Raw genomic sequence first — 12,366 nt, 5'->3', positions numbered from 1 at the left:
ATTTTACATAGTGGACAACTGCATTAAGAGGAGGTTTTCTAAAATGTGAACATCCCCTTTAAATTATTTTTTAATATATATTTTTGGATTATGACAAAGTTGAGGGGTTGCCCACTACTCGGAAAACCAATTCCCAATCACTCTGTTCCCCCCTTAAAAAATACTAACCCCTAATACTCCCCCTCCAGTGCCAGCATCATTGCAGCATTGTCAGCACTGGCTCTCCTATGGCTTGTGTGACATTATATCGCGAGAGCCCTGCAGCCAAACAGTGGCCACTTCCCTCGCTTCTTCGGACAAATTTGACATACAGAGGAAGGGAGAGGGAAGCTCTGACTTCCTCCAGATATTAGTTGTATTCGGAAGGGGAGAGAGGGAAGTGCTCATTGATTGGCTGCAGGGTTCCCACAACATCATGTCACACAAGCCACAGGAGAGCCAGTGCCGACACTGCTGGAATGACGCCAACCCTTGCGGCTGAGTATAGGCATTATTTTATAAAGGGAGGGGGGACACAAAGATGTCCAAGTAGTGGACAACCCCTTTAAAAGGTTCAGCACTCGTCTGTGTTAAAGGAAACTTGACAGGTGATATATGCTGCCTGTGTATCAGGCTGCATGTATGGGAAGCTGGGTGTCTGATTTCAGCCTGAAACGCTGCGCTGCTTCCTAGATAAAGTTTAAAATCCGTTCCCCGCCCCCTGCCGGTGACTGACAGGTCTCTCTCTGCGTATAAACAATATCTGACTGAAGTCATGAGCCAGTGTCTGATACATGCTGCCCCTGTATCACCTTGGAAGTTCCCTTTAAATACTGGCAATGTTTATGAAACAGCCAAAAAACTCATTTCCCACAATCTGGGCATCACATTCCTAACAGTACTGAAAGGTCTCTGCCTGTGGAACATAGGTAAATATGTAACTTTAAAGGGAATCTGTCACCAGGTTTTTGCCACCAAATCTGAGACGAGCATAGAGTCGGGGCAGAGATCCTGATTCCAGTGATGTGTCACTTACTGGGCATCTTAGTATAGTTTTTATAAAATCACTGTTTAATCAGCAGGAGATTATCATTACAGGACTACTTGTCGTGCTGCAGGTAGTCCAGCATATTCATGCTAGATCTGCAGCACACAAAACACTGACTTTATCAAAAGGACAGCAAACAGCTCAGTAAGTGACACATCGCCGGAATCAGGGTCTCTGTTTCTATAGATGGGGGGGGGGAGCAAAAACCTGCTGACAGATTCCCTTTAATAATAATAACCCTTGTATGTATACATTGGCTTTACCCTCTTTGCAGTTTCAGATGTTTGTAACATTTACATATACAACGTGTCTCTCACAAATAAGAAACAGCTGCTGCTTCTCAAGGGAAACCTGGAGTCTCAGTTACAACCACAAACACAGCAAGCGTCTTGACATGAAGGGGCGGACAGACATTGTGCAGGGGCGGACAGACATTGTGCAGGAGAATCAGAGTCACCAGGAGACTGCACGGACGATCCGGTCTAGGAACAGACACATGGAATAAGATCTGTTGCTTCACTTGTGCAAACGGAAGCAGAGGGGCCCCCATTGATTATTAGGGGGGTCCATTTCCAATATATTATATCATAATTACACATTTGTGTCCAAACTTTTGGTCTGTACTGTATATATATATATATATATATATAACTCATCACATGCAGAACTTTTTTAATACATTCCAAATACAGAATCTAGATGGTCCCCATAGTAATCCCTGGGGCAAATCTGCTTCCATACGCCCGACTGATGCAATGTATCACTCATTCCGCTCCTGAAACTGACCAAAGAAATAAAACGTCTGAACACCGGAGCGATCATTCTAAAAAGAGCAGAATACATTGTGTACACAGGCCGCCATAAAATACTATATTTTGCAGGAGGATCTGCGGGTCATCAGTTCTATGCAGTGACATCCGCAACTGGAAAAACCACACCAAACTGATCACTTATTTTTGAGAGCTTTTGATGCAGATTTGCCCGGTTTTCACCCTTGGAGGATCTAAAATCCACTCCGCAGATCAGATTATATTTTTTGGGGCAGTTTGTAAATTAGGTTTTCCGTTTGCAGGTATTGTATTAGATCCGACTCAAGGGGCCTATAACATGCAGCCGGCATAAGGAGCCGGGTTAGGGTATGTCCGCAAGTTGCAGTTTTGTCATAACCCCAAAAAAATGCACCCTGTGGCCAAAAAAAAAAAAAATAAAAAAAAATATATACAATACAGACTAATTTTATAAGTATGAGCAATGGTTCATAATTTTCCTAAAAAAATAAGATATATATATATATATATATATATATATATATATATATATATATATATATATATATATATATACACATACATACACACACATACATACAGTACAGACCAAAGTTTTGGACACACCTTCTCATCTCTAGAACAACTGTTAAGAGGAGACTTTGTGCAGCAGCCTTCATGGTAAAATAGCTGCTAGGAAACCACTGCTAAGGACAGGCAACAAGCAGAAGAGACTTGTTTGGGCTAAAGAACACAAGGAATGGACATTAGACCAGTGGAAATCTGTGCTTTGGTCTGATGAGTCCAAATTTGAGATCTTTGGATCCAACCACCGTGTCTTTATAGAAAAGGTGAACGGATGGACTCTACATGGCTGGTTCCCACCGTGAAGCATGGAGGAGGAGGTGTGATGGTGTGGGGGGGGCTTTGCTGGTGACACTGTTGGGGATTTATTCAACATTGAAGGCATACAGAACCAGCATGGCTACCACAGCATCTTGCAGCAGCGTGCTATTCCATCTGGTTTGCGTTTAGTTGGACCATCATTTATTTTTCAACAGGACAATGGCCCCAAACACCTCCAGGCTGTGTAAGGGCTATTTGACTAAGAAGGAGAGTGATGGGGTGCTACGCCAGATGACCTGGCCTCCACAGTCACCAGACCTGAACCCAATCGAGATGGTTTGGGGTGAGCTGGACCGCAGAGTGAAGGCAAAAGACCAACAAGTGCTAAGCATCTCTGGGAACTCCTTCAAGACTGTTGGAAAACCATTTCCGGTGACTACCTCTTGAAGCTCATCAAGAGAATGCCAAGAGTGTGCAAAGCAGTAATCAAAGCAAAAGGTGGCTACTTTGAAGAACCTAGAATATAAGACATATTTTCAGTTGTGTCACACTTTTTGTTAAGTATTTCATTCCACATGTGTTAATTCATAGCTTTGATGCCTTCAATGTGAATCTACAATTTTCAGAGTCCTGAAAATAAAGAAAACTCTTTGAATGAGAAGGTGTGTCCAAACTTTGTGTTTTTTGCAAGTTTTTCTGCCACAAGGCGAGTTTTTGGTGCAATTTCTGCACTAAAACTGCAGCGTGTGCACATATCCTTAATGAGGGATTCAGTCTGGGATACGATTTTTTACGCACCCATAATCTCATCCGATATATGGCAGAGAATGCGCATGCTCCGATCATTTTCACATGGACTCGCAACCCCATAAGATTACATTGTCTGCAGCAGCGGCTGATTGTTACTCAGATTGCACAGGTCTGTAGGAGACACTGGACCGAGTGAGCCCTAAACAATTAAATGTATGGTTTGGGGGGGGGGGGGGTTTGGGGTTTTTTTTTTTTTTTACAAAACAGAAAAAAAAAAAAAGAAGAAGATGTAAAGTAACCTCGGCATAGCTTCCCATGAGACCTTTATGTTGTATATTTAGTGGAAAACTGCAAACAGAGACGACTTTCCAACAGGATTTTCCCCACTGAAATTCCTCTGGTATCTGCGATCTGCTGATCAACTACAACTCCCAGCATTGCCATAACATCTGCAGACCCTCGGGACCCTTAACCCTTCATCATGTCTATTTTCTCACATGCGATCCTTGTTTATATCATCACGGATGGCACGCCGTCACCTTACAGCCCGCAGCGCTCCTCACACATCCTTTTTTTGTTGCTTGCTGCATAAAGACATATAGGTCCTGGAGCCTAGAGGGTCCAAAAAGTGCCTATATAAAAAGTCCAATGCAGTAATTGGGGGTCCCGCTGGGGATTTTGCATTGGGGCCCATGAGTGTTAGGTTACACCACTTTCTGCTACAAATGCGTTCAGATATTGAGGATTTGCCGGGGACAAATCACACATTTTGTGGGCAGAAATAGTCCCATTGGGGGGCTGCGCCGTGGATCCACTTATCTCTAGAGGAGCTGTTTTTGTGAATAATCCACTACAATAATGGACGCTCATTACGTATTCTATTCTCTATTTACTTGCACTGGATGCACCATGTCGGCAAATTTAAGTCTGAACTGGGAGATGAATCCCGCTAGTGGTCCCCGGCCCCCCCCAGTCTCACATTGCTGTCTGTCCTAGGAGATCAGTTTTCAGTCCCCAATGCAAAATCTGCAACAGGTCCCCATCCTCCCCCGACTATCACAGGAGTCCTCCCCACCAAGGGCAACATCAGCAAGGAGTTTGTATGTCCTCCCCATGTTTGCGTGGGTTTCCTCCGGGTTCTCCGGTTTCCTCCCACACTCCAAAGACATCATACAGATAGGGACTCTAGATTGTGAGCCCCAATGGGGACAGTGTTGCCGATGTATGTAAAGCGCTGTGGAATTAATAACCTTTTGGCCCCCAGGCTCCAGGTGCAATGACAACTCCGGCCTCCAGTATAGTAACACCGTGTATGGATTATTCTGAAGCCTGATGACTCCTCCGTCTACAGGAACGCACTGGATCTATAAGAATAGGGCTACACAAGAAGACGGGAGCACCATAATGGGGGGGGGTATGTCTGGTGTGGTCATGGCCGGAGATCTGCATCCAAGAGAACCTGAATCCCCCAAACAAATACTACTGAGGATGATAGAAATGTTCTGGGATCAGCAACTAAAGGTCAATATTTATACAATGAAAAGTGACAATTTTCCAATATACTCCATAGAGCAATTCCTCACAGTTATCAGATCTCTGCTTGCTGGCAACTTATAAGGTGACCCACAGACACAGACGACGCGCAGATGACTCAAACACGGATGACGCACGAGCGCAGGTGATCCACAGACACAGACGACGCACGGGCGCAAATGACCCGCAGACACAGACGACGCACGGGCGCAAATGACCCACAGACACAGACGACGCACGGGCGCAAATGACATGCAGACACAGACGACGCACAGGCGCAAATGACCCACAGACACAGACGACGCACAGGCGCAGGTAACCCACGGACACGGACGACGCACGGGCGCAAATGACGTGCAGACACAGACGACGCACGGGCGCAGATGCACAGACGATGCACCTGCTGTCATCACACTCCTTCGTCTATTACACGACACGTTCACAGAAAGTCAGCCATGACAGTTCTCGGATCCCAGCAGCAGAGATTGTGAAAATATTCAAGGAATTGAACGATAAAATACACAGGAGAATTATAACTTTCCATTCTACACAGACTCGGCTGCAGAGAGAAGCCGCCTCCCCCCACACAGGGGCTCCTGCAGGTGACGCCATTACCTCGCTGGGACTTGTAGTTGTACAGTAGAAGACATTGCCTGCACTGACCCCCGGTGTGTCTGCGCTGCCGTATGGCGCCTCCTACCTGTCCTGTCCGGGTGCCTCATGCTGCGCGGTGTCGGGGCGCTGGGTGCGGGCAGTGGGGGCAGAGGGCGCGGCGCCCCCGGAGCACAAGCCACAACTCCAACAAAACTTCTCTCGATTTCTTCCTCTCCGAAGCCTGGAATTCCCCGGTTCCGTGGCCAAGGCTCGGATTGGTGGAGATTCCAGGAGACGTCACCGAAAAGGGGAGGAGGAGGCGGAGCCAGGAATTCCCCCTCCGAGTGCGGGAGACCACGTGACTTCCCGTATTTGTTACCACATGGGATAAAAGATGTGAAGTGCGGACGGGACAGCGCATTGGGGGCGGGGCACGGGGCGGAGCCTGCAGCTGAGCACTCCGGAGTCCGGACCTGTCTGCCCCTGAGTAGATAGCAATCATTTTTTTCCCCCATTCACTTTTCTATAGATATACTCATATAAGTATTTTGGTTTTTTTTTTTTTTTTAGGGAGGTGGATTTGAGGCTTTGTGAGCAGTGTAACTAGTGTTTGATGGGCCCCAGTGCAAAGTGTGGACATTGCCCTCCTCCTCAGCTCCACAGACACTCGGGATACAGGATAGTCTCGGTGACACTTGGCTCTTTCCCTCAGCAGCCAGGTTTCCCATGATCTGAAGTCCCTCTTTCTATAGGCACCCAGCTTTCCTATGCTCTGATATTCAAATTGTCTCTCCAGTAAAGGAGACAAACTCTAGCACAGCGCCACCTATTGGAAGTAGCGATCCTAAAAGTCACAAGTGGATTTTTGACAATCCTTTGCAATATGACTCAGGATATATAAGCCAGATCAGAATCCCAATTTGCAGACACGGTGTTTCGGGGTGCTTGCCCCTCGTCACTTTCCCTCAGCACCCAACTTTCCCATCTCAGAGCATAGGAAAGCTGGGAACTGAGGGAAAGAGCCTCTTTTCATCAGCACAAAACGTTCCCATCCCATGCTTGTATCTTTGTCCCCCCTCGTATATAGCTCTCCAAATACTATAATGGCCCCCACATAGCCTTCCATATAAAGGGTCCCACAATTTCTATATATTAAAATGTACCCCCCATAGTCCTCCATGTATTATAATGCAGTTCCCATAGTCCTACATGTATAAAGTAGCCCTCCAATTATTAAATCAACTCTCAGATAATATAATGCACCCCATAGTCCTCCATATAGTATATACTGCAACCCATAGTCCTCCATATATTATAATGAAGCCCCAAAAACCTTCATATTGTATTATGCAGCCCCATACTCCTCCATGTATAATGCAGCCCTATATTCCATGTATAAGGTGTCCTTCATATTGTATTATGCAGCCCCATACTCCTCCATGTATAATGCAGCCCTATATTCCATGCATAAGGTGTCCTTCATATTGTATTATGCAGCCCCACACTCCTCCATGTATAATGCAGCCCTATATTCCATGTATAAGGTGTCCTTCATATTGTATTATGCAGCCCCACACTCCTCCATGTATAATGCAGCCCTATATTCCATGTATAAGGTGTCCTTCATATTGTATTATGCAGCCCCATACTTCTCCATGTATAATGCAGCCCTATATTCCATGTATAAGGTGTCCTTCATATTGTATTATGCAGCCCCGTACTCCTCCATGTATAATGCAGCCCTATATTCCATGTATAAGGTGTCCTTCATATTGTATTATGCAGCCCCATACTCCTCCATGTATAATGCAGCCCTATATTCCATGTATAAGGTGTCCTTCATATTGTATTATGCAGCCCCATACTCCTCCATGTATAATGCAGCCCTATATTCCATGTATAAGGTGTCCTTCATATTGTATTATGCAGCCCCCATACTCCTCCATGTATAATGCAGCCCTATATTCCATGTATAAGGTGTCCTTCATATTGTATTATGCAGCCCCATACTCCTCCATGTATAATGCAGCCCTATATTCCATGTATAAGGTGTCCTTCATATTGTATTATGCAGCTGCATACTCCTCCATGTATAATGCAGCCCTATATTCCATGTATAAGGTGTCCTTCATATTGTATTATGCAGCCCCATACTCCTCCATGTATAATGCAGCCCTATATTCCATGTATAAGGTGTCCTTCATATTGTATTATGCAGCCCCCATACTCCTCCATGTATAATGCAGCCCTATATTCCATGTATAAGGTGTCCTTCATATTGTATTATGCAGCCCCATACTCCTCCATGTATAATGCAGCCCTATATTCCATGTATAAGGTGTCCTTCATATTGTATTATGCAGCTGCATACTCCTCCATGTATAATGCAGCCCTATATTCCATGTATAAGGTGTCCTTCATATTGTATTATGCAGCCCCATACTCCTCCATGTATAATGCAGCCCTATATTCCATGTATAAGGTGTCCTTCATATTGTATTATGCAGCCCCATACTCCTCCATGTATAATGCAGCCCTATATTCCATGTATAAGGTGTCCTTCATATTGTATTATGCAGCCCCATACTCCTCCATGTATAATGCAGCCCTATATTCCATGCATAAGGTGTCCTTCATATTGTATTATGCAGCCCCACACTCCTCCATGTATAATGCAGCCCTATATTCCATGTATAAGGTGTCCTTCATATTGTATTATGCAGCCCCACACTCCTCCATGTATAATGCAGCCCTATATTCCATGTATAAGGTGTCCTTCATATTGTATTATGCAGCCCCATACTTCTCCATGTATAATGCAGCCCTATATTCCATGTATAAGGTGTCCTTCATATTGTATTATGCAGCCCCGTACTCCTCCATGTATAATGCAGCCCTATATTCCATGTATAAGGTGTCCTTCATATTGTATTATGCAGCCCCATACTCCTCCATGTATAATGCAGCCCTATATTCCATGTATAAGGTGTCCTTCATATTGTATTATGCAGCCCCATACTCCTCCATGTATAATGCAGCCCTATATTCCATGTATAAGGTGTCCTTCATATTGTATTATGCAGCCCCCATACTCCTCCATGTATAATGCAGCCCTATATTCCATGTATAAGGTGTCCTTCATATTGTATTATGCAGCCCCATACTCCTCCATGTATAATGCAGCCCTATATTCCATGTATAAGGTGTCCTTCATATTGTATTATGCAGCTGCATACTCCTCCATGTATAATGCAGCCCTATATTCCATGTATAAGGTGTCCTTCATATTGTATTATGCAGCCCCATACTCCTCCATGTATAATGCAGCCCTATATTCCATGTATAAGGTGTCCTTCATATTGTATTATGCAGCCCCCATACTCCTCCATGTATAATGCAGCCCTATATTCCATGTATAAGGTGTCCTTCATATTGTATTATGCAGCCCCATACTCCTCCATGTATAATGCAGCCCTATATTCCATGTATAAGGTGTCCTTCATATTGTATTATGCAGCTGCATACTCCTCCATGTATAATGCAGCCCTATATTCCATGTATAAGGTGTCCTTCATATTGTATTATGCAGCCCCATACTCCTCCATGTATAATGCAGCCCTATATTCCATGTATAAGGTGTCCTTCATATTGTATTATGCAGCCCCATACTCCTCCATGTATAATGCAGCCCTATATTCCATGTATAAGGTGTCCTTCATATTGTATTATGCAGCCCCATACTCCTCCATGTATAATGCAGCCCTATATTCCATGTATAAGGTGTCCTTCATATTGTATTATGCAGCCCCATAGACCCCCATGTATAATGCAGCCCTATAGGTCTCTGGCCACTGTGTACTCACTGATTAAATAAAAAAAAAAAACGCTCTGCTGCACTGAGAAGTCAAGCGCAGGCACAGGGGGGAGAATGACGAAGCATGGAGCGGAGCGCACCACTCCATGCTTCATCATTGCTGTGTGTGATGACAGGTGAGGGGTGCCCGGTGCCGCGGCTGACAGCGGGCCCTCCGAGACTCACGGGTCCCATAGCAGCCGCCTGGTCCACCACAGAACAGCGCAGAGAGGAGCCGGTTGCTTCTCTGCAGGATGGATACAATGACGACCTCCGCGACCGTGGTCGTTACGTCCCTGTATGTGAGGTCTTATCTTTTGTGCCCTGAGCTGACATTTTTACTGACACCATTTTGGGGTAAATATGTATTGATTGGATCTTCTTGTATCTTATTGTAATGTTGCAGTCACCAAAAGAACGTATTTCTGGCGTTAATTTTTTTCTCCTCATTACACTGTTTGCCAATCAGATTACGTTATTTTATATTTTGATAGGTTGGACATTTCTGAACCCAGCGATATCAAATACGTTTTTTTTTTAATTATTGTTTTATTTTCAATGTGGCAAAAGGGGGGCGATTTTAAATTTTGTATTCTTTATTTCCCATATTTTAAAACATTTTCCACTTTTTATTGTATTTACAAATCCTCTTAAAGGGAATCCGTCACCAGGTTTTTGCTCCCCCCTCTGAGACAGAGACTCTGATTCCAGTGATGTGTCATTTACTGAGCTGTTTGCTGTCATTTTGATACAAACAATGTTTTCTCTGCTGCAGATCTAGCAGTTATACAGAGCTCATGAATATGCTGGACTACCTGCAGCACACCAAGTAGTCCTGTAATGATAATCTACTGCTGATTAAACAATGATTTTATCAAAACTATACTAAGCAGCCCAGTAAGTGACATATCGCTGGAACCAGGATCTCTGCACCTGCATTATACTGCTATCAGATTAGGTGGCAAAAAACCTGGTGAAAGATTCTCTTAGAGGCACATGATGGCTAATAAGATCAGCCGATATGTGCCAGGGAAGATGCAGGCTCAGCGAGCAAGCCCGCATCAAAGGCAGGGACACAACCTAGGACATACCAGTACATTCTAGGCCAGTAAGAGGTTAATGTACAGAATGTTTTTTCATTTTTTTTAAGTTTTGATTTTACATACTGCATTTTCCGGTTTGTAAAACACACATTTTTCCCCAAAAAACTAGGAGAAAAATGGGGATATGTCTTATAATCCCAATATGGCTTACAGGGGCGGCAGTGGTGGCGCAGGGTCGGCTGTAGGAGGTGTCACTGCAGTGGATCAACTCAGGCGGGTCAGTGTGCAGCAGCGAAGGGTCAGCGATACTGCGGGCTCCTGCAGTGTTGTGGCGGCGGGCGCCATTGATCTGCAGGCTGCTTTGAATCGCCGTCAGTTGATGCAATGGACTTCAAGAAAATGGCCGCAGAGGCCAATCTGCGCACGCTCCGCCTTCGAGACCATTCTCTTGAAGTCCATCGCGTCAACGGCTGGCGATTCAATGGAGCGCACAGCCCACCGGCAGTTCAATAGCTATCGCCACTGTGACAGCACACGAGCCCACAGTATCAGAGTCCCTCCACTGCCGCACACTCACCCTGTTGAGCCATGACACCCCCTCCTCAGAGCCCAACGGCAGATCAATGGCACCCGCCGCCATGACACCCCACGAGCCCACAGTATTACTGACCCTCCGCACACTGACTCTCTTGAGCCGCGACACCCCCTCCTCCGTGCCAGCAGCATCGCTGAACCTCCTGAGCCGCGACACAGTTTCCTCCTAGTCCGCAGCGTCGCTGACCCTCCTTAGCCACGACACCCTCTCTTCCAAGCCCTTAGCATCACTGACCTGCAACACCCTCTCCTCCAAGCCTGCAGCATTGCTTACCCTCCTGATCCGTGACACCTTCTCCTCCAAGCCGGCAGCATTGCTGACCCTCCTGAGCCACGACACCTTCTCCTCCAAGCCCGCAGCATCGCTGACCCTCCTGAGCCGCGACACCCTCTCCTCCAAACCCACAGCATTGCTGACCCTCCTGAGCCGCGACACCTTCTCCTTCAAGCCCGCAGCATCGCTGACCCTCCTGAGCTGCGACACCCTCTCCTCCAAACCCACAGCATTGCTGACCCTCCTGAGCTGCGACACCCTCTCCTCCAAGCCCGCAGCATTGCTGACCCTCCTGAGCCACGACACCCTCTCCTCCAAGCCCGCAGCATTGCTGACCCTCCTGAGCCACGACACCCTCTCCTCCAAGCCCGCAGCATTGCTGACCCTCCTGAGCAGCGACACCCTCTCCTCAAAACCCACAGTATTGCTGACCCTCCTGAGCCGCGACACCCTCTCCTCCAAGCCCGCAGCATTGCTGGCCCTCCTGAGCCGCGACACCCTCTCCTCCAAGCCCGCAGCATTGCTGGCCCTCCTGAGCCGCGACACCCTCTCCTCCAAGCCCGCAGCATTGCTGGCCCTCCTGAGCCGCGACACCCTCTCCTCCAAGCCCGCAACATTGCTGGCCCTCCTGAGCCGTGATACCCTCTCCTCCAAGCCCGCAGTATTGCTGGCCCTCCTGAGCCGGTACGCCCTCTCCTCCAAGCCCGCAGCATAGCTGGGCCTCCTGAGCCGTGACACCATCTCCTCCAAGCCAGCAACATTGCTGACCTTCCTGAGCCACGACACCCTCTCCTCCAAGCCCGCAGTATTGCTGGCCCTCCTGAGCCGGTACGCCCTCTCCTCCAAGCCCGCAGCATAGCTGGGCCTCCTGAGCCGTGACACCATCTCCTCCAAGCCAGCAACATTGCTGACCTTCCTGAGCCACGACACCCTCTCCTCCAAGCCCGCAGCATTGCTGGCCCTCCTGAGCCGCGACACCCTCTCCTCCAAGCCCGCAGCATTGATGGCCCTCCTGAACCTCGACACTCTCTCCTCCAAGCCCGCAGCATTGCTGGCCCTCCTGAACCTCGACACCCTCTCCTCCA

The 12,366-nt window shown here is 46.9% G+C and overlaps 1 protein-coding gene across 2 annotated transcripts in view; it reads right to left on the bottom strand.

The window, feature by feature from the left end:
* Positions 1 to 5,797, bottom strand: part of RELB (RELB proto-oncogene, NF-kB subunit) — a 58,447-nt gene extending 52,650 nt beyond the window's left edge. Inside the window, exon 1 of one of the 2 annotated variants that reach the window (XM_075323675.1) lies at positions 5,624 to 5,797. In XM_075323675.1, coding sequence (XP_075179790.1) covers positions 5,624 to 5,645 — 22 coding nt within the window. In that variant the 5' untranslated portion in view covers positions 5,646 to 5,797. Of the gene's footprint in view, positions 1 to 5,538; positions 5,583 to 5,623 lie in introns of those variants that run through there. The other variant, XM_075323678.1, reaches the window with a different exon arrangement.
* Between the last annotated feature and the right edge of the window lie 6,569 nt (positions 5,798 to 12,366).

The sequence above is a fragment of the Anomaloglossus baeobatrachus genome, chromosome 9, assembly GCF_048569485.1.
Source record: "Anomaloglossus baeobatrachus isolate aAnoBae1 chromosome 9, aAnoBae1.hap1, whole genome shotgun sequence".
Lineage (NCBI taxonomy): Eukaryota > Metazoa > Chordata > Amphibia > Anura > Aromobatidae > Anomaloglossus > Anomaloglossus baeobatrachus.
The sequence above is the reverse complement of the archived record's forward strand: the minus strand, read 5'-3'. Positions and strand labels throughout refer to the sequence as shown.